Genomic DNA, 24,733 nt, shown 5'->3' with positions numbered 1-24,733 from the left:
CCCAGCTCTGCCTCTTTCTACTCGGGTGGCCTCAGGGGAATCAGTCTCTCGGAGCCTCTGTTCCAGAAAGTGGGGACACAAACAGCGCCAGTTTCTTAAGGTGGTTTGTTAAGAACTAAAGTAAGATTCTCAGCAGGAATGTGCCCAGCCACCACCAGCTCCACAGATGCCTATTAAATCTGAAGATGACAATGGCTTTTGCTTTTATAATTAAAAAAAAGCTTTATAAGGCAAATCAGACAAACTTGTTCTTTGAAAAACAAAAAAATTTTATTTCTGTAAACTGTTTGAGTGCAGATGTTCACAGCCCCAATACAGCACAGATTTCCTCCCCACAAACAAAATGAACAAGGAAAAAGAGAAAGAGAACAATATAAAATATGCTCATGAAGAACCAAGCCAATCTCATCTTTCTTTGAAAAAAAAAATAACCCTTTGAATGTGTGGTGCAGACGCAGGATTCAGGTCACAGGTGGCCTGGGGCTGCCGCACACCCCGAGAAGGTGGCAGACAGGACCTCTGCCCGAGAGATCCCCGCTGTCAGCCGAGGACCTGAAAGTAAAGAATCAGCTCCCAGGGCTACCCACGTTCCTGTTCCGCACCCCGGGCCTCTCTCCCCAACGTCCTGGTCCCTTTGGGAGCCTCTGAATTGACCCTGAAAGACTCCCTCGGTCAAGTCTAGACTCAGACCTTCCCCCACCCCACGCCACAGTGGGTCTCCAATCAAAAGGGTGGGAAAGCGAATGCCAGGCAACTTTTAAGGCAAATTTTCTCTCCTTCGGTCTGAGTCAGGCCTACACCTCTCACCACCGAGCACCATCTCTGCAGCTTAGGCAACTTTGAATGAGGTGGGGGAGGGACCCTGGAGCATGTTCCGGGAGGTCTGAGCCTGACATGTGGGGCGAACGCGTGTGCTTATGAAGGCCACCGGCGACGGCGTGGCTCCGGGCACAGCTGCCTCCTCGGCGTTAGGCGGTGGGCAAGCCGAGGAAAACCAAGACGGCAGCACTGGCACGGGCTCCAGAGCAACCGGAGGTCACAGCAGAGGAGGCCAGGCAGGCCAGGAGAAATGCCAGGGAAAGGGGTCGCCACGGGAGGTGCCTCAGACCTGAGGATGTCACCGCAGGAGGCACAAAGATCTGATCTTGGCATCACAATTTTTCTTCAGAATAAGAAAGCAGGGGACAAAAGAGAAAGAAGGTAAAAGAAAGATGTTCCATGAGCTTTGCGAGATAGGACATATCAGGACTCATAAGGGAAGCAGGGAAGGGGAGCTGGGTTGCAGACGGGGTGCTGGGTTGTTGCCTTTCATTGCGTCTCCTCTCCCTGATGGGCTGGTAGCTGAAGCCGGCGTCCCCTCCCCTGGAGAGCAGGCAAATGACTTTGGCAAGGGGCAGGGGGAGGGCTGGGGCTACTCGGTCTGGGCGTCATAATTGGCTCCCCCAGCCTTCTTGAGCTCATTCTTGATGAAATCTTCCTCCAGCTCCTTCCGGTCACTGATCACAAACTCTTTAGCGAAATTCTGCAAGAACAAAATAAAACAGAATTCCTGGTAAGAAGGGACAGGATCTAAGCATTGCTCAGGCAACACACCAGGAAGTCTCCGCACCTAAAATACTAAGAAATGGTCAAAATAAACATGTCGTGGCAAAATAGTTTGGCAGAAGAAAAAACATGACGAAAGATCAGAAAATGGGTAAAGTGAAGGTACTGTGTAGTCCCAAGACCATGGTGATAGGTCAAGGTCAGATGTGGGTTTGAACCCCGGTTCTGTCATTTCCTGACTATGTTACTTTGGACAAGTTCCTCCAACTTTCGGTGCCTCGGTTGCCCCATTTGTGAAGAACCACCATTAGGAGAATAATAGGAGATAAGGTTAGAAAGATAAGCTGTTGTGCTGGTAAATGTTTAACACCAGGCTCTTAAAAAGAGAGTGAGAGAGAAGTGAGGGAGAGAAAAAGCAGAGAGAAGCGCTGGTTTCTAGTTTTGCCCATTTCCGTGGTGTAAATATTCCTATGGTGGTTGATTTCAAGCTACCAACATGACATCATTGTCCATGGAGTTGGAAAGAGACACATGATTGGCTCTCATGCTGGTATAAGCTAGCCTCCTGCCCCCATCATAATGGTGCAGGGTTTCCAGTCCCAGGTCTGAGTGATCAGCCCAGGCACTGCACACAAAGCATGTACTGAGCTCTCAGCCACACTCAGTTCCTTTTGGGCAGCGGTGCGCATTCATTTACCAAACACCATGCCCTGTGACTGGCTTTAGCGACACGCTAAACTCGGTCACTGTGCCCTCTTAGGGTGCACGTTTCAACCACAAACCTCCACAGGCCAGGCAAACACGAAGCACTCAGTAAATACTCGTGGCGTGAATGAGTGAAGCAGGTGACCTGGCTTATCAGATAACTCCGAGCCATGAGGAATCGACAGCTATTTTAACATGTGGGTCACAAGACTTCAACAAACGAGATAAACCTGAGAGTGGTGACATACAGACAGTTTTACCAAAATATAAATAACAAGTCTGAAAGTCAGAAAATCAACCTCATAAACAAACTCCACAAGGAAATAACATCAGTAATGACCACCATTTATTACACACTTTTGTGTGCCAGATACCGCCACACATTGGCAAACTTCTTAAAACCCTGTACTAAAACCAACAGACCTCCTAGAGACCTACCCAAGCGAAATGAAAGTGTACATCTGCACAAACACCTACACACAAATATCCCTAGCAGCATTACTTGTAACAGCCAAAGAGTGGAAACAATTCAAATGTCCATCGACAGATGAACAGATAAGCAAAATATGATCTGTCCGCACAATGGCATACTACTCAGCCAGGAAAGAATGAAGTACTGATGCATGCTACAACGTGGATGAACCTCAAAACCATTATGGTAAATGAAAGAAACCAGCCATGAAAGAGCATGGGGTGGAGAATTCCACTCATATAAAATGTCCATAAAAGGCAAATCCATGGAGACAGGAAGTATTGACCAGATAAGTGGCTGCCAGGGGTTGGAGGGGGCGTAGGGAGTGACTACTATGCATCTGAGGTTTTTGGGGGGTGATGAAAATATCTGGGACGAAACAGATGGTGGCTGCACAGCACTGGGAGTGTAGTAAGCACCACTGGAGTGTATATTTTAAAATGGTTCATTTTATGTTATGTGAGCTTTACTTCAATTAAAAAAAACATGAATACAAACATAAGTCACCATCCCTTCAAGTAGAATGACTAAGCCCAGGAGAGCACTGAAGGTCAAGTTTTACAGTATCAACACAAACCGTTTGCCATGCCAAGCCACTAAGAATATGAACAGGGAGGGAGGAGGGGGAGGTTACTATTTATCAAGCAGCTACTATGGGCCAGGCGCGCCTCACACTTTTTCTCACTTAATCCTCCCTCAGTATATTAGCTTTTTATTTGTGATAAGACCTGCAAGTTGGGCTTGGTGTGATTGTGTAACTCGCCTGGGGTGACTAAACATTGTTTCTATTCCCTACTGTGCTGCCCGGGGTCTGTGTACATCCTCAGAATAAGCAAACCCTAGCTGGATGAAGGGGCCAGAAAGGAGAACTGGGAATGAACGAGTTTCTCAACCCAGAGCCCCAGGGGCACGAGGAAGGGCAGAGGGCAGACTCGGGGGAAGGAAGTCAGCAGCTCAGGGGTTTATAGAAGGAAGCCCAAGGTCTTGCTGCCTGCAACAGCTATATATGGCAATCTAAAGCAATAAGGACACTCCCGTTTATGTGGGTTAGCCATTAGAAGGTTTAGATTAAGAAGTTTGATAAGGGCTAAGAAATCTACGGGGAGCACAATCCAACCTAAATCACAAGTATATGGGTTTTCAAAGTACGGACAAAATGAAGAACAAAACAGGATAAAGAAGAGTAATGAAAAAATAAACAATAAATGCAAATGAACAAAACTACCTTTTAAAAACGTCTGTCTCAAACTCCAAAAAAAGCAATCCCAAACCCTGTGCTACATACCAGAGACACGTTTAGAACCAGGAGATTAGCAAAAAATTATTCTACCAAACTAAAGTACATAGAAAAGCAACCTTATCCATCCCCACTACTGAGACCAGCACCCAAAGGGCAGGTGGGAGGTGACAGCCACACAGGAGGCCTCACGGGCCTCCCCACGCCCCGGATGCTTGTGCACCCTCCGGGGCTTCAAGTGAGTCGACTCTTCCCTTCATGGTGTGGACTCTTCGAAAGTCCCAAAAAAGTCTGATTCATCCTAAAACCCAAGTCAAAAAGACCCTCATATTTCTCCACCGTGAGCAGTCCTTGCAAAGTGGGCCTTAGACTTGGCAAGGGGGATGCCATCGCCCCCGCTCATGGATCTCACTGTGTGTTTTTAAAAAGAGGCAGAGTCCTGGCCGCACAGCTCAGTCGGTTGGAGTGGCAGCCCGTACATCGAAAGGCTGTGGGTTCAATCCCTGGTCAGGGAACATGCAGGAGGCAACCAATCGATGTTGCTCTGTCTCTTTCTCCCTTTCTCTCTCTCTCAAATCAATAAGCATATCCTTGCGTGAAGATTTAAAATTAATTAATTAAAAGAGACAGATATGAGCAAAAAGGGGTCTGTGGACAGCCAGACCCTGACCTGGGGGCAAGACCCAAGGCCTGCAAGGACTTAGCCACATGCGAAGTGGCCGCCTCCCCACTCCCAGCCACTGTCCCCGACACTCTCAGGGTGCCATCGAATGGCTACTGGGCAGATGCAGGAACACTAACTACTCAAAAGACAATTCCTTACTAGGAAGGGGACCGTCAGATCCCAGGACAACACTAATACATAGAGAATTTCAAGTTTTCCAGGAGCCCCTTTTGAGGAAAGCAGAAGAGAAACAGGTGACATTGATTATAAAAATATATTTACAATATTCCTACTTTAACGCGATCAATGGATAAAACCATCAATGAGCTCTTTTACCTCCTTCCCCTTACACCGAGTCTCCCGGAGCCAGTGCACCCTGTACTCGCACGTCACACAGCAGGATGACAGGCCACACCTCATGTGCTCAGCAGCCACAGGTGGCCGGTGACAGTGCCGGTCTAGGCAGAACAGGAGTGAGTCCAAAAGATCACGGTGCTCAGTCACAGGGAATCGTTAATCACAAAACAACAGAGCCGACCTGAGTGGGGGAGGGGCTTTTCAAGGGCTGGGAACGTTCCAGGTGGTGGTCTCACAGGTATGCACAAGAATTCAAAACTGTAAAATTCAAATTTTATCAATCTATACACCCAAGATTCCTGCGTTTTCCTCTGTGTAAGTTACACCTTTATCAACAAAAAGAAAGGGGAGGGGGGAGCTGAAAGAGCCTTTGAAACCCCGGCATTCACCACCTCATTTGATAGAGAAGCAACTAGAAGAGACTGAGAGGCAGGAATCGGTTCCCCCCAGGGCCCAGGGGTGAGGCCTGGCCTCGGTCTCTCTCACATCCTCTCTCCTTTGCCATGCACCTCCCGGGCGGCACCAGACTGCCTGGCCCTCCATGTCAGCATGTCAAAGCTGCCTAAGCCAAACGTCACACACTTCTAAGCCAAATGAGCCATTCCGTTTCTAGAAAGATCTTTGTCATGTCCAGGAATGCTGTGTCCCTGGCTAATAACTTCCAGGCAGGGTCTCACCCTTTTCTGCTACAGAGGACTTGTCAAAGGCAGAGTTCTCATCCAGCTAAATATGACTCCAAGATGGTCTGAAAACGCATACCAACCAAGTTCAGGACACATTTTGTCCCTGTGACTTTTCTCAAGTGCACAGATGCTCATGCTTCAGAGATGCGAGACAGACACAGTCTGCTTCCGAGGAAGGCAACTCTAGAGAAGGACTAGGGTTAGGAACCAGGACTCTGCACACAGTCAAGAATCTATTTGCAAGGCTGATGTCAAAGTGCACAAATATTTTCCTATTCTTTGTTCTAAATCATCTCATTGTTTAAACAGCTCCCAACTGCCTGAGTTTAAACCCCAGCTTCAGTCCTAAAGCATGCTGGGGGTAGATTTGGGCCAAAGACAAATAGGGACAATTGTCCATGTGCATCTCCAGCAGCAGCCTTACTGACCTGCCCTGAGTCTTAGTTTCCTCACCTGCAATGGGGACAATAAGAGGACCCACATCTCAGGGCTGTTGTGAGGGTCTGATGCGTGCGCAAAGCACTGGGACACTGCGAGCGTGCCACTCTGCTTAGAGTAAGTGCTCGAGGATGAGTACATAATATTTTAAATGACCCTAGGTTTGCCTTCATTCTCCAGATTGTTAGCAGAGTCTAAGCTAGAAAGGCGTTTCCTGAACCACTTGGAATGAAGACACAGGGAGTGGCTGGCACCTCTGTTATCCCACACTGATTTCTCCATCCCCACCACTTATTTTTTTAATGAAGGGAAGACTGGGAAATCCTCAAAATAACCAAGGCAGTGACACTGCCACCTCCTTGCCCTTGCAGGGAGAAGATGACAAGTCCAGCTGCACACCCAAAACCTGGGGACAGGGTTAAGCCATGGGAAGACAGGGACAAGGTCTGTTGAGCAGATCCGTCAGGTCTTCTACCCAGAACACTAGGTCTAAGAGGGTGGCTAGAGAATGTGGGGGAAGGTCTGGGAAGAAATTAAAATGAGTGGGGAGGCTTTGACAGCTGCATCTGTGATGTCAGCAATGCACATTTCTACAAAGTGGAGCCAGGTGGGAAGCATGACCTTCATTGTATCCAAAGACAGTGTGAGCTAATGCAATTCATTCTTCCAGCAAACACATGCTTTCCGAACACGTATTATATGTCCAGCACTCATTAAGTCCTCAGAAGTCAAAGTTCTGGTTCTTAGGGGTCTCTCTGAGAGCTGAAGAAGAGAGCTCAGGGGCTCTACAATGTGCTGAAGGAAGCAGTCAATGGCTCAGGGCCCTGGTTTCCATCTCTGTGAAAGAAGAGTGCTGGGCAACTGGTTTTCCGGGCCCTTTTCCCACCAGTCACCCATGGATATGCACCCAGGGCATGTAGAACTGGACACCAGAATCCAAGGGGCAATGGAGAAAACTGGCACAGAAAAGTCAACTTTGGGATCAGAGCGGCTTTCTACAGGGAAGCTGCATGCTAGTGGCAGGCCCGTCCCAGATCCCTGCAAAATAGTGCAGGGGGTGGACGAGGCACATGCTGGCCACAAAAATGTATTTTCCCCAAGTGGGCAAAGATTGTATTATAAACCAAAGACCTCAGTGTGCTGAAGAAAGGCGGTCGGACCCCAGCAGCTGGAACAAGAGCCAGATGGAAAAGCACAGTGTCGGACCTGCTGGGCATTTAGCTGCCAACCCCTCCTGGGCCTCCTACACTTCCCTCCTACAACTGTTCCAAAGTGCTTCAAAGAGCAAGGTTTGAAAAATCCTTCCAGCAAGGTGTAATTTACTCAGAAAGAACAAGTTCTTACAATAGGCATGAGTCATCACAGAAAAGCAAAAAACAAACATCAAAATGCTGTGGTCTCGTGTTTGACAGATTCGGTAACAAAGGCACCTGCATCACCACCATAGTTCAGCAATGATGAGACCCGACTTCACCAAGGAGAGAACAAAGGACTAGAGAGAGGCATGCAGTCCCATTTCTGATGGGCACAGGATAACTGTCCAGTACAGATGGAGGGCTGAAGATGTAACATTCTAAAGCATGCTGTGGGTAACTTTGGGCCAAAAATAGAAGTAGCCATCCATATGCCTCACATCCTCGCCCTGCAGGGCCACCCACCTCTTTAGCATTTCGGGGACTGCTTGGGATCTGACTCTGCCTGATTTCTGACTATGGCTCCTGCTAGATCAGGGCAAGAGTGGCAAAAACATATACAACTCTCTCCTCCCATACCCGTGGCAAACATCACAAATCAATTGGGTGCTTTCCCAGTAAGTTCAGACTTAACCTCAGAATCCTCTTAACCCGGAGCTCCAACTAGCCCCTGGGATCAGTCAGTTGATAAACAAGATTAAATCCAGGTTTAGGCCTTTGGTTTCTACCTGGTCAAAACTGTACCTAGCATTTCTTGTTCCCTAGCCACACCCACTTTGGGGAACTTTTCCCAAAGCAATAATTCAACAGATTTTTAAAATTCATTTTTTAAAAGATTTTATTTATTTATTTTTTGAGAGAGGGGAAGGAAAGGAGAAAGAGAGGGAGAGAAACATCAATGTGTGGTTGCCTCTCATGGGCCCTCCACCAGGGACCTGGCCCACAACCCAGGCATGTGCCCTAACTGGGAATGGAACCTGCAATCTTTTGGTTTGCAGGCCCGAGCTCAATCCACTGAGGTACACCAGCCAGGGTCAACAGATTTTTTTTTAAAGGACAACTCATAGTCACCGATGTTCACTGTCAGTAAATAGTGAACTATTTTCACTTTCAACAGAAGTTGAATAAATAAGTAAATAGTACCTACAGTGAACACTGTATATACATCGGATACTTTAAATATACTATCTTGTTTAATTTTTGCAATTCTATAAGGTATATTATGATCCCAAATTTCAAAGAGCTTGGTTAAAAGAACTCTGGGGCACAGAGCTGGCCGCAGGCCTCTGACTGGCCAGCCCACCGTTAAAGGTGTCTCCCGTGCCCCACCGTCTGACTTCTGATTCAACACTCCCCTTGGCTCAAGGACTCATCCCTCCAAACCTTTACTTCCTCATCTGTATGTTGGGGATAGTAACAGCACATGGCTTGTGATAAATAAGCCTGGCCCTCCAAACATGACACCTGGCATCACCTACCACCGGCTGCTGAGGAGCTCCGTACTTGTCATCAGGCGGCTGTGTTTTAAATGAGTCCTGGCTGGGCAGCTCAGTTGGACACTCAGTTGGTTAGAGTGTCATCCTGATATGCCAAGGTTGCCGGTTTGATCACCAGTCAGGGCACCCACAAGGACCATCTAATGAATGCACGAAAAATGAGTGGAAAGAGTCAAAGTTTCTCTCCCTCTCTCTCTAAAAATCAATCAATAAATTAAATAAAATGAAAAATTATATATAAATGACATGAGCAACAAAGCCCCACTGCCCAAGCCCAGGCCCAGGCCCATGTCCAGGCCCGGGCCCAGGTGAAATGCACCAACACAGAAGGCCTTTCTTGGCTCTGAGGAGAGCGAGGGCCTTACCATGAACCACAGGCTTGAAGAAGCATAAACACAAACAGCTGAAATCCTCAGGAGAGACATGAGGAGTTGTGGATGGTCCCCAAGTGCTGTGTGACAACTGATTCTTTGCACAGGGGAGCAGCAGCCCATAAATCTCATTAAACAGTGGTGTGCAGATACTCCCAGCTGACCCAACCAGGGCGAACCTCTGCTTTCTATTGAAACAGCAGAGCCTTTACAAACTCCGACCAACACCCGTAGCCCTCCCTGAGTGTAACTGGCTCCCACAATTTACTTCAACCCAAAGGGCATTTATTGAAGATACACTAGCCTTTGTCCTAAGAATATACAAAGAATAAGACACAGTCCAGAGCCCGTGTGAAGAGATGTGTTTCTTTGTTTTTCGTTGTTTTTTTTTTCTTATTAGTACCTGTTATGTGCCTTGTACAGAATAAAGAGTGGCCATGGTCCCTGTCCTCAAGATCACTTTCTGGACATTTATTTATAATTTATAATTCGTGGAATCTGGATCCTAGCAAAAACACAGATAAAGAAGTCATTGACTCTGACTGAGGCTGGTAGAGGGGGGTAAAGAATTGGGCTTTCGAAGAATGGAGAGGAGGAGTTTACCAGTTACCAAAAGGCGGAAACTATTTTCACAGCCATTGTTTCTCTTCAGCCCTTCCAACAGCTCTGTGAAGATTTATATTCTCTTTTTCATAAGCAAACAGTTTCTAGAGGTCAAGTTACTTGCCCAAAGTCCTCAAACTAACAGCTGATGGAGCCGCAATATCGGCGTGGGCCTCACTCTCCCTAAGCCCATTATCTTTTCTATTTGACACAGCAGCATTAAAAAAAAATTTTTAATCCTCACCCAAGGATACACTTTATTGATTTTAGAGGAAGAAGAAAGGAGAGAGAGAGAAACGTCAGCCAGGTGCCTGCCATACGTGCCCTGACTGGGGATCGAACCCACGATGTTTCTGAGATACAGGACAACACTCCAACCAACTGAGCAACCCGGCCATGGCTCAGCATTTTTTCAAAAAATAAGAACAGAGTAACGACGTTTAGCATCCACTTGAAAAGTGTCCTTGAGCAAGGATAAAAAAATAAAAAGTTTCAACCATAAGAAAAATTGAGAGGCAGTAAAATTTTTTTAAAAACATAAAAGGTTTGTTTTCTGCAGAGCTTCACAGAGCCTTCCCTGTGCAGTGTGAGTCTACACAAGTTGAGTTTCCAAACGCACGTGGGCTCTGAACATTCTACTTGGTGTTGGAGGACTTTGGGGAAACGTGTGATGAGGTGACATGATCAAGTCAGGGCTTGGGACCAGACCCTCTGGGGTCCAGGCAGAGCACCGAGTGTCTAGGCACGGAGACCTGGGCTGAGTTACCCAACCGTCCCCTGCCCCAGGCTTGTCATCTATAAAACAGGAATGATGGCAGCAATGACGCTGCTTTCAAGAATAAATGATTTAATACATGAAGGGTCCTTAAAAGTGTCAGACACATGGTAGGGATACAATAAAACCATTGATACTAATATTATTACCACACTGGTACACAGAAGTGACTCCCCCGGAGGAGTACTGGGTACATCTGGCCCTGAAGGGTGGGATGAGGTCCAGAATGTAGGACAACCCTGCTCCTGGCATTTAAAGCCCTCAGAATGTACATTAGGCCGATAACTGCACACCGTCTCTGACATGTCTGTCCTCCCTTCCTCCTTGGCTTCTTGGAGGAGATACTCTGCTCCTTTCCCAGCACTGAAGGCGGAGATGTGCCCTCTGGTTACTTGGCCCCATAGACATTCATATACAATCAAAAGTAAATAAAAAGATGGCGTGAATAAAGCCGTCCTGCAAGGCAAGCCTGATGCATCACTGACTAAGGCTGGCTCCGAATCCAGGCAGCCTGGCCTGGCATAGGCAGGTCTCTAACAGTGGCAACTGCATTGTCCCCATTATCCCACGGAGGTGCCAGAACAATGGAAAGGGCAATTTGTCCTCGGTACCAGCCCGGGGCTTCTGTGCAGCAGATGACGGCGGCAGAGAAGCAGCCGTGCGTGCTGTCTGATCACCACATTCCTGGGACTCGAATCCGGTGTTGCAGTCCTCCTCCAGCCCGACCGGCCCAGCAGCTCGTTTCCCCACCCCCAGCCACTAATGTGGCTCTGATCACAGACCAGAGAGACCCAAAGGCAAGCCTTCTGACTTTTAACTCCTCCGGGCTCCAGACCGGGCCCTGCTGCTTTGCCAGCCCATGGGTTTGGGGCAAGTGCTATGCACTGCTCTGGGCCTCAGTTTCTGCATATGCTGATGCACCTGTACGGCAGGCCCCAGGGGACACAGAGCATCTGAAGTCAGCACTGGCAAGGGTGGGTGAGGCCAGGACCTTGCGTGTTGATATGGCTTTGACTCTGGTCTAAGCCATTTGCAAGAGAATTAGGCAACTTGGATTAAGATTCGTGCCCCACACCCATGGCTCACCATGTGAGCCTTCCATCTTTGAAGGAAACAATTCACAGCATACAAAACTGGTCATCACCCTGGGGTCTAAAAGGGACAGCTTGGAATAACTATAACTACTCCTTCTGGGTCTTCACCAAACCCAGTTCTAAACACTTTCTCTATATAGCAACCTAAAGAAGCAGATATTACATTACCCGTTTTGAATCTCAGGGGGTTGAGGCCCAGAGAGGGTGAGCAGTGTGCCCAAGGCCACACAGTAAGTGGTGGAGCTAAAATGGGAACCCACACCATCTGGCCCCAAAGACTGCATTCCAGGCCACTGCACACCCTGTCTTTTTGTTCGACGAAGTAAAATAAGGTTCTTTTAAAGGTGAGATGTTGTCAAAGCACCCCATTAAAAAAGGCAAAATTTCAGAATATGTCAAAACAGAATATGACACAGCAAATCAACTCATTTTCTAAATGGGGAAACTGGGTTCCAGGGAGGAAGAAAGACTTGCTCACAGTCAGGCAGGTAGAAGACCCGCCTTCTTGACTCCACTGTATCCACATCAATTCACATTCTCTACGTTTTACACAATGAGTAAGGATGTGGGCAAACTACTTCTGTTACATTAAAAACCAAGGGTGTATTAGTAATCTTAAACCAAAAGTCAACCCACTTATTCTTCATGTGGAAATCATGGCAAAGGCTGGGAAAGTGATCCAGTCCCCAAAACACGGAATCCAGAATGGCTCATCTGCAGGGCCCCTTAGGGGACACTGGGTCCGAGTGCCCATGAAACAAAGGGGAAACACACACACACACCAGGATCAGCATGATTTTTGTGATTGTCAAAAGACACCACTATGCCACCAAAATTGACCCTTTGTAACTTAAATGGCTATATTCACAACTGTAGTATAATGTGAGGTTTTGTAATAGTTTCAAACGTTTTTAAATGCGTAGGTGGAAATGCAACAGGTAATGGTCAACATATTACATTGTACCTTCAGTTCCAGGTACACCCAAGCACCCCCCTCTGGAGGGGCATCTGTACTCTCCATCTGCATACCAGCATCTCTTTCTTTTAACTGGAATCATGCCAGAGCTGCCAGTCACAAAGCCCCACCTCCTTGACCCAGGATGGACATGTGACCTAAGCTTGGCCAATCAGGGTCACTTTAAAGGAATGATTGACATTGTGGGAGAAGGGTTCTCTCCCTGGGAGCAAGACGAGAAGAAACCATCATGCCTGGACCATTCTTCCTGCTGTTCAGAGGCCACCTGAGGCCCAACCCCGAGAAAAGAGAGATGAAAGGAAGATCCTGCTTCAGCCCTGGTTCCAGCCACACCTAAAGCCAGAAAATTCTGTATGTACTTCCCAGGCGAGAGAGTCAGACAATTTCCCTTTTTGCTGCAATGTAATTGAGTTCACAAACAAAATAATTATAATCAATACTATCAACTGAGGGTTCCCACAAAAAATCATATTTCCCCAAATCACTCATTTACTGGCCCACTTCATCAACCTGAGATGAGTTCTAGATTAGAAGGAAGTCATCAGGTTGCTATGGGTACAGAGCATTTTTGGAGGGGCGATGAAATAGTTCTGGCACTAACAACGGTGGTGATTGCACAACACAGTGAATGTACTTATGCCACTGAATTGTATGCTTTACCGTGGCTAAAGTGATCCGCTGCATGTGGTTATATTTTATCAATATAATTTGCAAGATTCAAACACTGCCCTCATTGGACACATCCCAGCAAATGCTCTCTCTTTGCTTGTTCCCTCATCTCCCGGCCACTCCTAGGATTGGCCAATGAAGAGAACTAACCAACTGTAGATGGCAGACTCCAGCAGGAGACACTGGCCATGGGACATGCGTTCTTTGCATTGTCCATTCTGCTGCCATAAAAGAAACCCCCTGAAAGCTGGTTAACCATTAAAACCATTTATTGAATATTTACTATGTCCCAGGCATGGCACCAATCCTTTTAGAAGGTAATCTGACAGCCCATACCTTTTAATTTTTATTATTATTTTTAAATCCTCATCTGAGGGTATATTTATTGATTTTAGAGAACAAGGAAGGGAGAGAGAGAAAAAAACATCAATTGATTTTCTTCCATACACACCCCAACCAGGGATTGAACTTACAACCTTCTTGTGTACAGAACAACACTCCAATCAACTGAGCCACTCGGCCAGGGCTGACAACCCATACCTTTTAAAAGTGACCATCACGCCTATTAATTCTGGAGCCCTACCTCCTGAAAATGTATTCTAAAGAAACAACCCATCGGAAGAGAGGACGGAGCTGCGTGTCTGAGACTGGTGGTGAAACAGTATTTATACAGATAAATACGGGAGGCAACTCAGGAGGCCAACAGCTGGGGAACACTCAGTACATTGCAGCCCACTTGGGGCAGGGGACAGCTGGCCTCCAGAAAGCGTTCACTGCTGCGTCTCTGCGGTTGCATAGTATATGAAATTATGTTAAGTGAAAAATAAAGCAGAAGCCAGCGAGAGTGTGGTTTGCAGGCTGTGTCTGCATCCATGCACAGAGGTGGTGAGCTCACCCACAGAGCTGCTAAGAAGGTTAGAAAAATAGGCTGTGATAATGGAATGATAGGAATTTTTTTCTTTCTCTTTATTTTTTAAATAAATGTTTACTTGGGGATAATTTTTGACTTACAGAAAAGTTGCAGGAGGCAGTACCAAAAGTTCTCCCATTCCTGGCACCCAATTTCACAATTATGAACCTCTGGTACTACCGCGCGATGCTGGTCACAATGAGGAAGCCAGCACTGGAATGGTGCTGTAACTGAACTCCAGACTTCATTCTGATTCCACCAGTCTTTCTGCTCCAGGATCCAATCCAGCATACCACATGCAACACAAACTATTTGTGTGTGTTTTGTTTTTTTACAATTTAGTGGCTTTTGGTATAGTCACAGATATGTATAGCCACCACCATAGTCAATTTTGTAATATTTTCATCACCTGAAGAAGAAAGCCCCCACCCAATAGCTACCATACCTCCCTAGCATGGGTTTGGAAAATATCCTTTTGCAAAATGGAGAATCCTTTGGTAAAAAGAGAACTCTCTCTCTCTCTCTCTCTCAGCTCCCTGTGCTTGGTTTTTCTCTCTGGAATTCAGATTCTCTTGTCTCACATGCCCTAGCCCCAACCTTCGAAGTTTCCAAGTGTCAATTTTCATTATGTCCAGAATGAAAAATATTTTACAGTTGAGAACTCTACAGGTAGAATTGTTCAGAAGCCCAGAGACAAAATCAAGGGCAAGACTGCCTTTCCCTCTTTCCTTTCAGGCAAAGAGAGACTTGGGAATAAGTTAGCCCTGAGCAGTGCCCCGCTATCCAGTCTGGAATCTGTGCCATCCCATACAGCCTTTATCATTCCAGCCATCGAGATTATCATAACCCCCCGCTGGCCCTCACGAGGTTGACATTTGTTCATTAAACAAGTGTTATCGCATACCTACTGTGTGCCGGGCACCCTTCAGAGAGGACATGCATGAATTCTCACACTGGGTCCTCATGGCGACCACTGGAAGTCAAATGTGATCATTCATGATGCAAACAGGTAGTGGCTGCCATTCCGGGCCTCCCTCCAGCCCGCTTCTCCACGAGGCACCTGCCCAACCTCAAAGGTAAACCCCCAGCCGCCACGCTTCTAGCAGGTGATGGATGAGCAGGGTCACAGATGTAGCTACTTGCCTCCTCGCCCGCATGCTGAAAACACTTCTGGGAGCATTTCACCAGTGACTGTGTGGTCCAGAGACAAAGCACAGCCTGCCTGAAGTCACAGCTAAGTCACAGACCTAGGAGTCAAACTCAGCCCTCTCAGTCCCTGCTGGATGGTGACCCTTTCCGGATGTGACCCCCAGGTCCAACAGGAAACCCGAGGCCAGTTACCTGCACAACCTCCTTCACCAGGGTCTTGTCTGTGCCGGTTTTGGCTCGCTGCAGCCCACTGACGTTCTCACCGATCCACGTGATGAGGGCGAACTTGGACCTCTTGCTCATGGCGTCCCCAGTGGTGAAGCGCACAAAGGCAAAGAATCGGATATCATCTGCAGCCAACAGCAAAAAGAGGGCATAGGGTTGGGTTAAAATACCCCAAAACCACAACTCTGAGGAGGGGCTATAAGCCACAGGTGCACCCAGAGAGCACAGCTGGAACCTAACACAGACCTTGGCCAACATTCTGTCATCTGGTCATGACAACAGCACCCAGGCTTCGATGCCATCTCACAGATCAGAAATGAAGGTTCAGAAGGGTCACCAGACACTCCCAAGGCCACACAGGTGGTAGGAAGCCACTGGGATGTGGACCCAGCCTCTCTGGCTGCTATACCTGCCACCCTCCCGACTCTCATACCATCGAGGCTCAAGCTCTGGATCTTACTCAGGAAAAAGCTCATCGACTTGTCTTATCCCCAGGCTTCGAGACCCCACTAGGACTAGGGATAGGAAAGCCACATGGAGATGGGAACCAGGTTGGGGAGGAGTTGGATGGGGAGAAAGTGGCCCTTATTTTGGCCTGGGATACAGCTCTGGGCCTACTGGGCATGTCTAGCTTATGGCTAGACAACTAGGCCATTAAGAATTCTGAGTGTTCTTCAAATGGGTGCATTCTGCTTGTTATAGCTTACATATTCATTTGTATTAAAACGACTCTAGAGCACAGGTGGTAAACACAAGGACCATGGGCCGAATCCAACCCTCCACCTTGTTTTATCTGGCCAGTACCTTGTTTCTACCCCAGGGGCAGCACTGAGCTCTCCCTTAACTGTTAAAGAGTAGTTACATTGATACAGTCCTAAAATTACATTCGGCCCTTTAAAGGCAACCGTGAGGCTGATGTGGCCCCCAGTGAGTATGAGTTTGCCACCCCTGCTCTAGAAGTTAGTTTGTTCCAGTGATCTACATTTATATTTCATTTCATTACCACACTTTTTTCATTCTCATCACTTTAGAATGTCTTCCACAGGCTAAGTTCCCCTGACCACCACTCCTTGTGTCACCAAAACATCCTTGAGGTTTTAAAGTGCATGTGCACGTGTGTGTGTCCCACAAGGACAGTGGGCTGGAGGGTTCCTTGTTGTGGGTGACCTAGGCATCACAGAATATTAAGCAGCACCCTCAGCCTCCACCTACGAGATGCCAGTAGCATAGTTCCCAACCCAATACGACAACCAGAAGTGTGTCCAAACATTGCCCCGTGTCTGCTGGGAGGCAGAGCCACCTCTAACCAGAAACAAACTCCTAGTGACAGTTTGTGTCCCACTTAATCAGGACCCCCTTTGTGTCTTCCACCGACATTCTGTGCTCTTCACTGAGGAGTCTCATATCCTTGCTCTGCTTAATTTCTACATAGTTCATATTCTAAGTGTGCGTATCAAGAGATCTCATTCTAGTCCCTAACAGGCGAAGACTGACATGTGGGGATGCTACTGGTTTGGACTATTTTTGTACCAGCCGCTCTGCTCAGCACTGATACTCTTAATGGCATTTGGCTGCTAGCTTTAAAATCTCTCAGGCACTTGTTTACAGTGTGGAAGTGTACTTCTTAAATATTTGTGTATATTTGACTCTTGGAGGATCTTGCTAAGACACAGATTTTGATTCAGCAGATCTAAGGCCCTGGGGTCTGCATGTCTAACTAGCACCCGGGTAATGCTGAGGCAGTGGTAATGCCAAAATGCTGAGGAGGTTTTTAAATTATTTATTAAATCAAGGTACCCTTCTTCCCAGAATCTTTCTAGGTGCCTCCCTGCTGACTCCCACATGTGGATAGGTTTACACTAAGACCACCAGCCCTCTGAGTGTAATGGGAACCCAGTATGGAGCTGATCAAGTTCATTGCCTGGTTAGTACCTCAAAGCCTCAGCACTGCTGAACAATTGTGCTGCATGATGTGGAACCATCTGTTCCATGGAAGCTAAGAAGCAGTTCTCAACAAGCCAAGACTCTGGATTTGAACTCTACAGTCCAGGCCAGGGGACTCCCAATGTTTATTTCTTAAAGGAAACAGATCATTATGACTATTCGCACTGGCACAGCACCTCAGTTTATAAAGCACACTTGTGTTTCACCATCTCATTCGGTCTCACTACGGTGCTGATGGTGCGGGTGGGGTGGGGCTCACTGCCACCACCTCCATCAACATCCGAATCACCACTGGATAGAGGAGGCTCAGAAGCTGTGGGACATGCCCAAGGGAACATACTGATGACAAAGCCAGCCTTGAAGCCAAGGACCGAGACAGCTTGGGTGTGTCTGCCTACCAGGCCACAGGAGCTCACTGGGTGCCCTTCATGGGACCTGACCATGGGGTCAGCAGAGAACAAGGCAGTGAGGCCCTGGCTGGTGTGGCTCGGTGGACTGAGTGCCGGCCCGCAAACTAAAAGGTTGCAGGTTTGATTCCCAGTCAGAGCACACACCTGGGTTAAGGGCCATGTCCTCAGTTGGGGGTGTGTGAGAGGCAACCAAACTATGTATCTCTCACACATTAATGTTTCTCTCCCTGTCTTTCTCTCCCACTTTCCTCTCTCTAAAAATAAATAAATAAATAATATATATTTTTAAAAGACCACAAGGCAGTGGGGACAGAGAGGAAAGATGGTCTCAAGGGCACTTCACAGGCCCCTCAACAGGGCTTCATGACCAACTAGCCATGGAAGTAAAGAAGGGGTCCAGGAGACACCCACGCGGGGGCGAGAGCTCCATCTCTCACTCCCAAGGACTCCAACTTGCTTAGTCCCCAGACATCTGAGCCACAGCTGCTTCATCTGTAAAATGAGGTGATTATTTTTTTGTCCTTCGCACTTTTTTCTTTATTGACATAAAAGTCACATAACATAAAATTCACCATTTTAACCATTTTAAAGTATAAAATTCCATGGCATTTAGTACATTCACACTATTGTGTGATCATCACCACTACCTAATTTCAGATCATTTGCATCACCCCAAAACGAAAGCCCATACCCGGTGGCAGTCACTCCACACCTTCCCCTTCCCTAGCCCTAAGCGACACAAATCTGCCTTCCATCTCTGGATTTGCCTGTTCAGACGTTTCACACAGATGGAGCCATACACTGTGTGGTCTGCTGTGTCTGGCTTCTTTCACTCAGCATGGTTTCAAGGTTCAGCCACATTGTAGCGTGGTCAGTACTTCACTCTGTTTATGGTTGAATACTACTTCATTGTACGGATATGCCACAACCCATTCATCCACTCATCTGTTGATGGACCTTTGGGATGTTTGCTTTTATACACACTCATTAGTTGATCATGAGGATTAAATATGGTCGCTGTGAATCCTGCCTGTGTTTCAAGGCTCTGTCTGATGAGGTAGAACCTGTCCCCTGAAGCTGCAGCCACGGGGAGGAGCTGCCAGGTGGGTAGTGAGCACAGGAAATGAGGCCAGTGGGACTGAGGAACTGAAATTCACACAGCCAGCCACACGTGGGTGTTGCAGACATAGAGGGTGGGGGTAGGCTTCCGAGCTTCTCCCAGCATTCATGGCAGTGTTTGGGAAGCCAGCGCTCTGTTTTGAGTAGTGTTATTGGAGGAAAAGGAGAACTAGCACCAAAGTGTTTCATTAAATTGCAGCCTTGACCTGAAGGGGAGGTGGGGACACACATCAGATGCCAAGGCAACGCAGAACAAACAAACAAAAAAGCAGGCTGTCTGCTTCCATGGGAACCACTCTATATACCATTTCCACATAGATCAGCCTGGACATTTGGGTTCCGTGACAGCGTTTGGGTCCCAACTGCCCAAAGATGCAAAGGACCAACTCGGGACCTGGCACAAGATAAGTTAAGTCACACCCCCAACCTCAAGGACGTGGGAGCCCGGGCCTTCCCAGAACTGCAGGCCAATGTCATTTAAGCTACTGGCAGGCAAGGCTGTTCCCCTGAGTGGATTTGGAGCACTTATTGGATAACGGTTTAACCAACAAGGTTGCTGATGTTTTGAAAATCCAAGAGTGATTTGATGCTAACGGATGTTTGCTGCTCAAGATTTGGCCCAACATTGAAAAGTCATTCTCCCAGCCGCCCACACAGGCCTGGAGCTCTCTCTCCACATCACGCACCCTGAAGGAGGCTGTGAGGCCATTCTGAACTCAAACTGGTCTGTGCAGGAGGAAGTTCTAGTTCTTAGGCACTGGGGGGAAGGCCTTCCCTCTTCTGGACAAACTGGGCAGAGCAAACACACATGCGCAGCCGCGGCACCTAATCAGGAATGGAAAACATCACAGCCCCCTCATTTATTGCCTGCTAATGTTACCCTCTCCCCCAGGAAAACGTGGGCATATTGACTGAGAAGGCATACCTATGCCTCACCATGCATGTATATAGTGTGCTTGTGCATGTCTGCGTGTGTGTGCCCCTGCATGTGCATCTGTGTATGGATTTGTACACTAAGATGGCAAAACTGGCAGGGAGACAGTTGATACTTGAAGTTGCTGTCACCCTCATTGCGTTACTCAGTCCCCAATGGGGCCAATGGCACATCTTTTCCGAAGAGGTCAGGAGCTGAGGGTGCAGCTCTGTTCGACCCCAGTGGGAGAAGTCCAAACACACACACCAGGAGCAGACACCCAAGCCTGTCTGTCAGAGGCCTCGGCGCGGCCATCTACACCTGCTGCTCCCGGGCAGCTCACCCTCCACCTTCAGCTCTATGGCATCCGGGTTGAGTTCAAGTTCTAAAATCCCTTAGGAGTTCTCCTCCACTTTGTACCAGCTCTGACTTTGAATGTCTGCAAGTCTCGGTTTCCTCATCTGAAAAATGGATCATGTACCTGCTTCATAAGGACATTGTGAGGATTAAATGGAAGAAATGGGCCGCACAGGCTTTGGCAGATGGACGGTTGCTCTCCTCCTACCCCACCTCTCCAGTGAAGCTGCTCTCTGAGGTCTGCAGTGGCCTCCGAACTGCTGAGCCCGACACGGAGCGCACTAGCCTCTGCCTTCTTCACAGGCTTTCTGCTCCGGGTTTCAAAGCAGCAGCTCAGGGAGCACACGGTCATTTAGTCACTCATAACATATTTCTTGAGGGCCTACTATATGCCAAGCCCAGCTAAGCACGGGGTGGGGGGCAGGTACAGATAAGACCAAGGAGGGTCCTGAAGATAATAGAGGCCGCTATTTACTGAGCACAATGTGCTAGGCACTTACCCGTATTTGCACATTTTTGCACTACTCACAGTCCCATTTTACAGGCAAAGAAATACAGCTCAGAGAGGTGAAGTGCAAAGAAGCCAGATGATTCCTTCCTGCCCAGTGCAGAACTGGTTAAGTCTAAACAAGCAGTTCTCAATGTGTGGTCGTCCACAAGCCCTCCTTTTCTCAAGCCCTCTTGGGCTTGAGAAAGCCCAAGAACACATTCAAATGTGAATCCAGACACTCTGCCACCGGGGCCTGCAAACTGAGTTTAAACAAGTCCCCAAGGGCATCCTGACGCCCCCAAACCTTGAGAACCACTGACCCAGAGGAAGAGGAGAGAAACGACGGGGCTTTTGGCATGGAGAACTTGCTCCACTCCTAGCAGGGCAAGAGGGTGAGGCAAACGGCTCTTGGGCAGAAAAGCTGAAGTGCTCAAAGTTCAGCCTCCCCCCCCCTTTCCTCCCCAGCTACACACCTTTTACTTTAAGGAAGTGATCATGTAAAGGAGCTTCCTGTGTGGCCTGGCTTCTCGACATTGTAATTTACAGAATTAGACACCTTAGGTGTGGTTCCTGAGTATCTCACCATCAAAGACCATCAGGACCGTCCCCCCAGAGACTCTCTCTCTGCCCAAATCCCACAGCCCAAGAAAGAGCAGAGCATATTTAGAAAAAGAGCAACCGAGGCCCTGGCTGGGTAGCTCAGTGGGTTAGAGCATCATCCTGATATGCCAAGGTTGTAGGTTCAATCCCTGGTCAGGATACATACAAGAAACAACCAGTGAATGCATAAATAAGTGGAACAACAAATTGAAGTTTCTCCCTCTCCCTCCGTCTAAAAAAATAAAAAAGCTGCTGAACCATGGCACTGGGTAAAATCATCTATGTGACATAAGCTGTCATTAACAAGGACTCCAAAAGGCATCACAAAACCCCATGGAGCCTCATCTAGGGAAAGCGTCAACCAATGACAGAGTGAGGTCAGGGGCCCTGTCTCTAAGGATGGCCAGCACCAAGAGCCCCCCAGTCCAGGCTGCCTGCATGCTGAGTGTCCCTGATTTGAGGCTGTGGGCACCCTCCCCTTCCCGCCTCATGAGAGTCTTACGTGACGTTCATAAAACTCCACCCTCGAAAGAACTTGACCGTTTGTGTGGCCTATGCAGCCTCATCACAGACAATGAAGGGTTATCAGCCTGAAAGAGCCCCTGGACCAGCCCATCCCACCAGCCCCGGGGACTCCTTAGAAACCCTGGGCAGGACCCAGTCAGTTCAATGTCCTACTCCTCCCTTCCAGGCTCCTCCCCTTCATTTGCTAAGTTAACACGCAGCATAAAGTCATAACAGGTAAAGTCCTCAGACACTGCCTGGCTTGCGATTAGAACAGGATCCACACTAATCGCAAGCACCAGCTGGGTTGAGTTCTCCCCCCTGCAGCCCCTCCTCTAACCCCCTCCCTCTAAGACCCTACACTTTCCTCCTCTCTCGTGCCTCCCCAACACCTGTGCCTCTTTCTCCCCTCTCCTCCCTCCTCCTGCACTCTGTCTAAGACCTGACAGGAGGGGGGAATTTAGGAAGAGAGACAGAGAAGGCAGGAGGTGATGCTAAACCACTACACAAGGGAACGGGGAAGAAACAATAACACAAAGAGGGGAGGGGACCCCAAAAGGGCATGAGAAGAACAGTAAGGAAAAAAGGGGGAGCCAGGCTTCTCTGGAATTGCAAGGCCGCCAGGATGAGATGCTTCAATACTTCCCCCAAAACTACCAACGGCATCTGATCCACGCCAACCTCTCGGGGACTTCCCTCACCTCCCCCCACCACACTTGACATCTCTCAAGACTCAGGGGATCCCCGAGGGGCAGATCCTGCCCAAACCTTCCATTATTCTCATCAGGGTGACCTCAAAACGGAATTCTGCCCTGGCGGGTGTGGCTCAGTGGATTGAGCACCAGCCTGTGAACTAAAGGGTCACCAGTTCGATTCCCAGCCAGGGCACATGCCTGGGTTGCAGGCCAGGTCCCCAGTTGGGGGCATGCGAGAGGTAACTGATTGATATTTCTTTCACACATCAATGTTTCTGTCCCTCTCTTTCTCCCTTCCATCCCCTCTCTAAAAAAAACAAATAACAAAAAATGAACGGGATCCACACTAATCGAGAGCCCCTGCCTTCTCCCAAAAAGGACCTGGCCTTCCCCTCTGCCTGCCCCTAAGCCAGCCCTGGCTGGAGGAGGACAAAACCCAGAGGCCGAGTACCTGCAATGGGCCAAGTGGTGTACAAACTTTTCACACGTTTGCAAATACTTTGAACATTTTTTTGGTTATGCACAAAACACATACTGAGTATAAAATAATTAGAAGTATGAGTAAAAGAAAATAAGGGTCTTATCCCCCATGGAACCCCTTAGACATTGTGGTGCATGTCCTTTTGACCTTTAACTACTTTCAAATGTTTCTAGTTCCTGTTAGATCGCACCGTGTACGAAATGACTTGTAGGTACCTGATAAATATCTGCTGGGCAACAGAAAGGAAAGAGAGAGGGAGAAGTAATCATTTCATAATTTCCATCTGACACTGACCTTCAGAGCAAGACAAAGAAAGGGGGGAAGGAGAACAGGGAGGAAACTGCCCTTGAACTCTATAAGCCTGTGGCTCGCTCTGCAGCTGACCTGACCTTATATAGTCTCTCTAAGAAGTTATGCAAACAAAGTTCAGCAAAGAGAAAACAACCCACACACCGAAAAGCTGAGCTGTCAGCTTCCACCCAGTGAGCTCCCTGGAGGAGGTATGAAAGGAACCGGGAAAGAATTCTAACATCCTGCCACTCAGGGCAAGGCCACAGCTGGACAGTAGCCACACAGCGCTCACTTCCAGCCGCTGCACTGGAGGGGGCCCAGGCAGGGACCGCAGCAGGACAGGAGGAGGACTTAGGAAGCAGAAAATGTCCTTCCTCTCAGGGACAAAGAGGACACAGAAGTCTTGCTGGGTGCACCCCCACCCTGCCCAAGGGACTACAGACTCGGGGTGAAAGGAGCCCGCTTTCTGGCCCTCCTGAAGGGAGAGCTACCATTATTGAAAAGCCACATAGCATTCCCTCTTTTTTAAAGTGACTTGTACTGTTTGCCCCAATGGATAAAACAACAAAACACCCTCCCGTCCCACTCAAAACATGTTTTGAAGACATTAAAAAGTATACAAAATAAAGATAACTCATCCCAGGGATAACAGCCCTGTGTACGTCTTGGAGCGTCCCTTCCTCAGAGGGCGAATGGAGAGTCTGCTTACTGACGAAGTCTATATAGGCTCTCTGCGCACATGCACACACATACAGTCTGCACTGAGACCACCCTGTACCTGCAGTTTGATACTTTTCCCACCCATCCTCAAAGCATAGGCTTCACATAGGACTCCTCCCTTACTGAATTCACATTAAATGCGGAATGACCCAGCTTCCCTCGTTTGACCGAGAACACCAGAAAATGGAGTACAGGACAGCCAGAGGAGAAGAAAGATGATTACTCTAGAGGAACCCTCTGGGAGAGAGAGGGCTGATCTGAATACCCAGATTACCGGGCAGCCAGTGGTTTTCCCCCAATGACAAAGCACCACAACCTTTTTTTAAATGATGACTTTTACTTCCTTAAATGGCAGTCAGTGTGTTCTACGCGACTCCACCTTCTGACTTGGAGATCAAGAGGCTGTTCCGGGTGCTGGAGGCCCAGCATCCCTCATGGCAGGTCTACAGTGAGACACTCTGGGGACACTGGCAGAGTCAGGGTCAGACGGCCTACGCATGAAACATCTCTGGTGTGCACCGCTCTGCACTCCTGCATCTGCTTTTCATAGTTCTGCTGTTTTCTATTGCTGTCAGTTAGTAATCTGACAAACACATATCAACAATCTCTGGTCCAGAGACACAATCTCTGTGCTCAGAAATATGCAA

General features: G+C 48.1%; 1 protein-coding gene across 1 annotated transcript in view; it reads right to left on the bottom strand.

Moving 5' to 3' along the window:
* Positions 1-245: 245 nt before the first annotated feature.
* COTL1 (coactosin like F-actin binding protein 1) overlaps positions 246-24,733 on the bottom strand; it is a 41,162-nt gene continuing 16,674 nt past the window's right edge. The window contains exons 3-4 of the mRNA XM_037142415.2: positions 15,530-15,687; positions 246-1,522 (exon numbers count right to left, since the gene is read on the bottom strand). Of these exons, the coding sequence (XP_036998310.1) occupies positions 1,412-1,522; positions 15,530-15,687 (269 nt within the window). The 3' untranslated portion in view covers positions 246-1,411. The remainder of the gene's footprint in view (positions 1,523-15,529; positions 15,688-24,733) is intronic.

This window comes from Artibeus jamaicensis, unplaced genomic scaffold, assembly GCF_021234435.1.
Source record: "Artibeus jamaicensis isolate MK-2021 breed Jamaican fruit bat unplaced genomic scaffold, CSHL_Jam_final contig_464, whole genome shotgun sequence".
In the NCBI taxonomy this organism is placed as follows: domain Eukaryota; kingdom Metazoa; phylum Chordata; class Mammalia; order Chiroptera; family Phyllostomidae; genus Artibeus; species Artibeus jamaicensis.
Note: the sequence above shows the minus strand (reverse complement) of the source record. Positions and strands in the feature narration are given on the sequence as shown.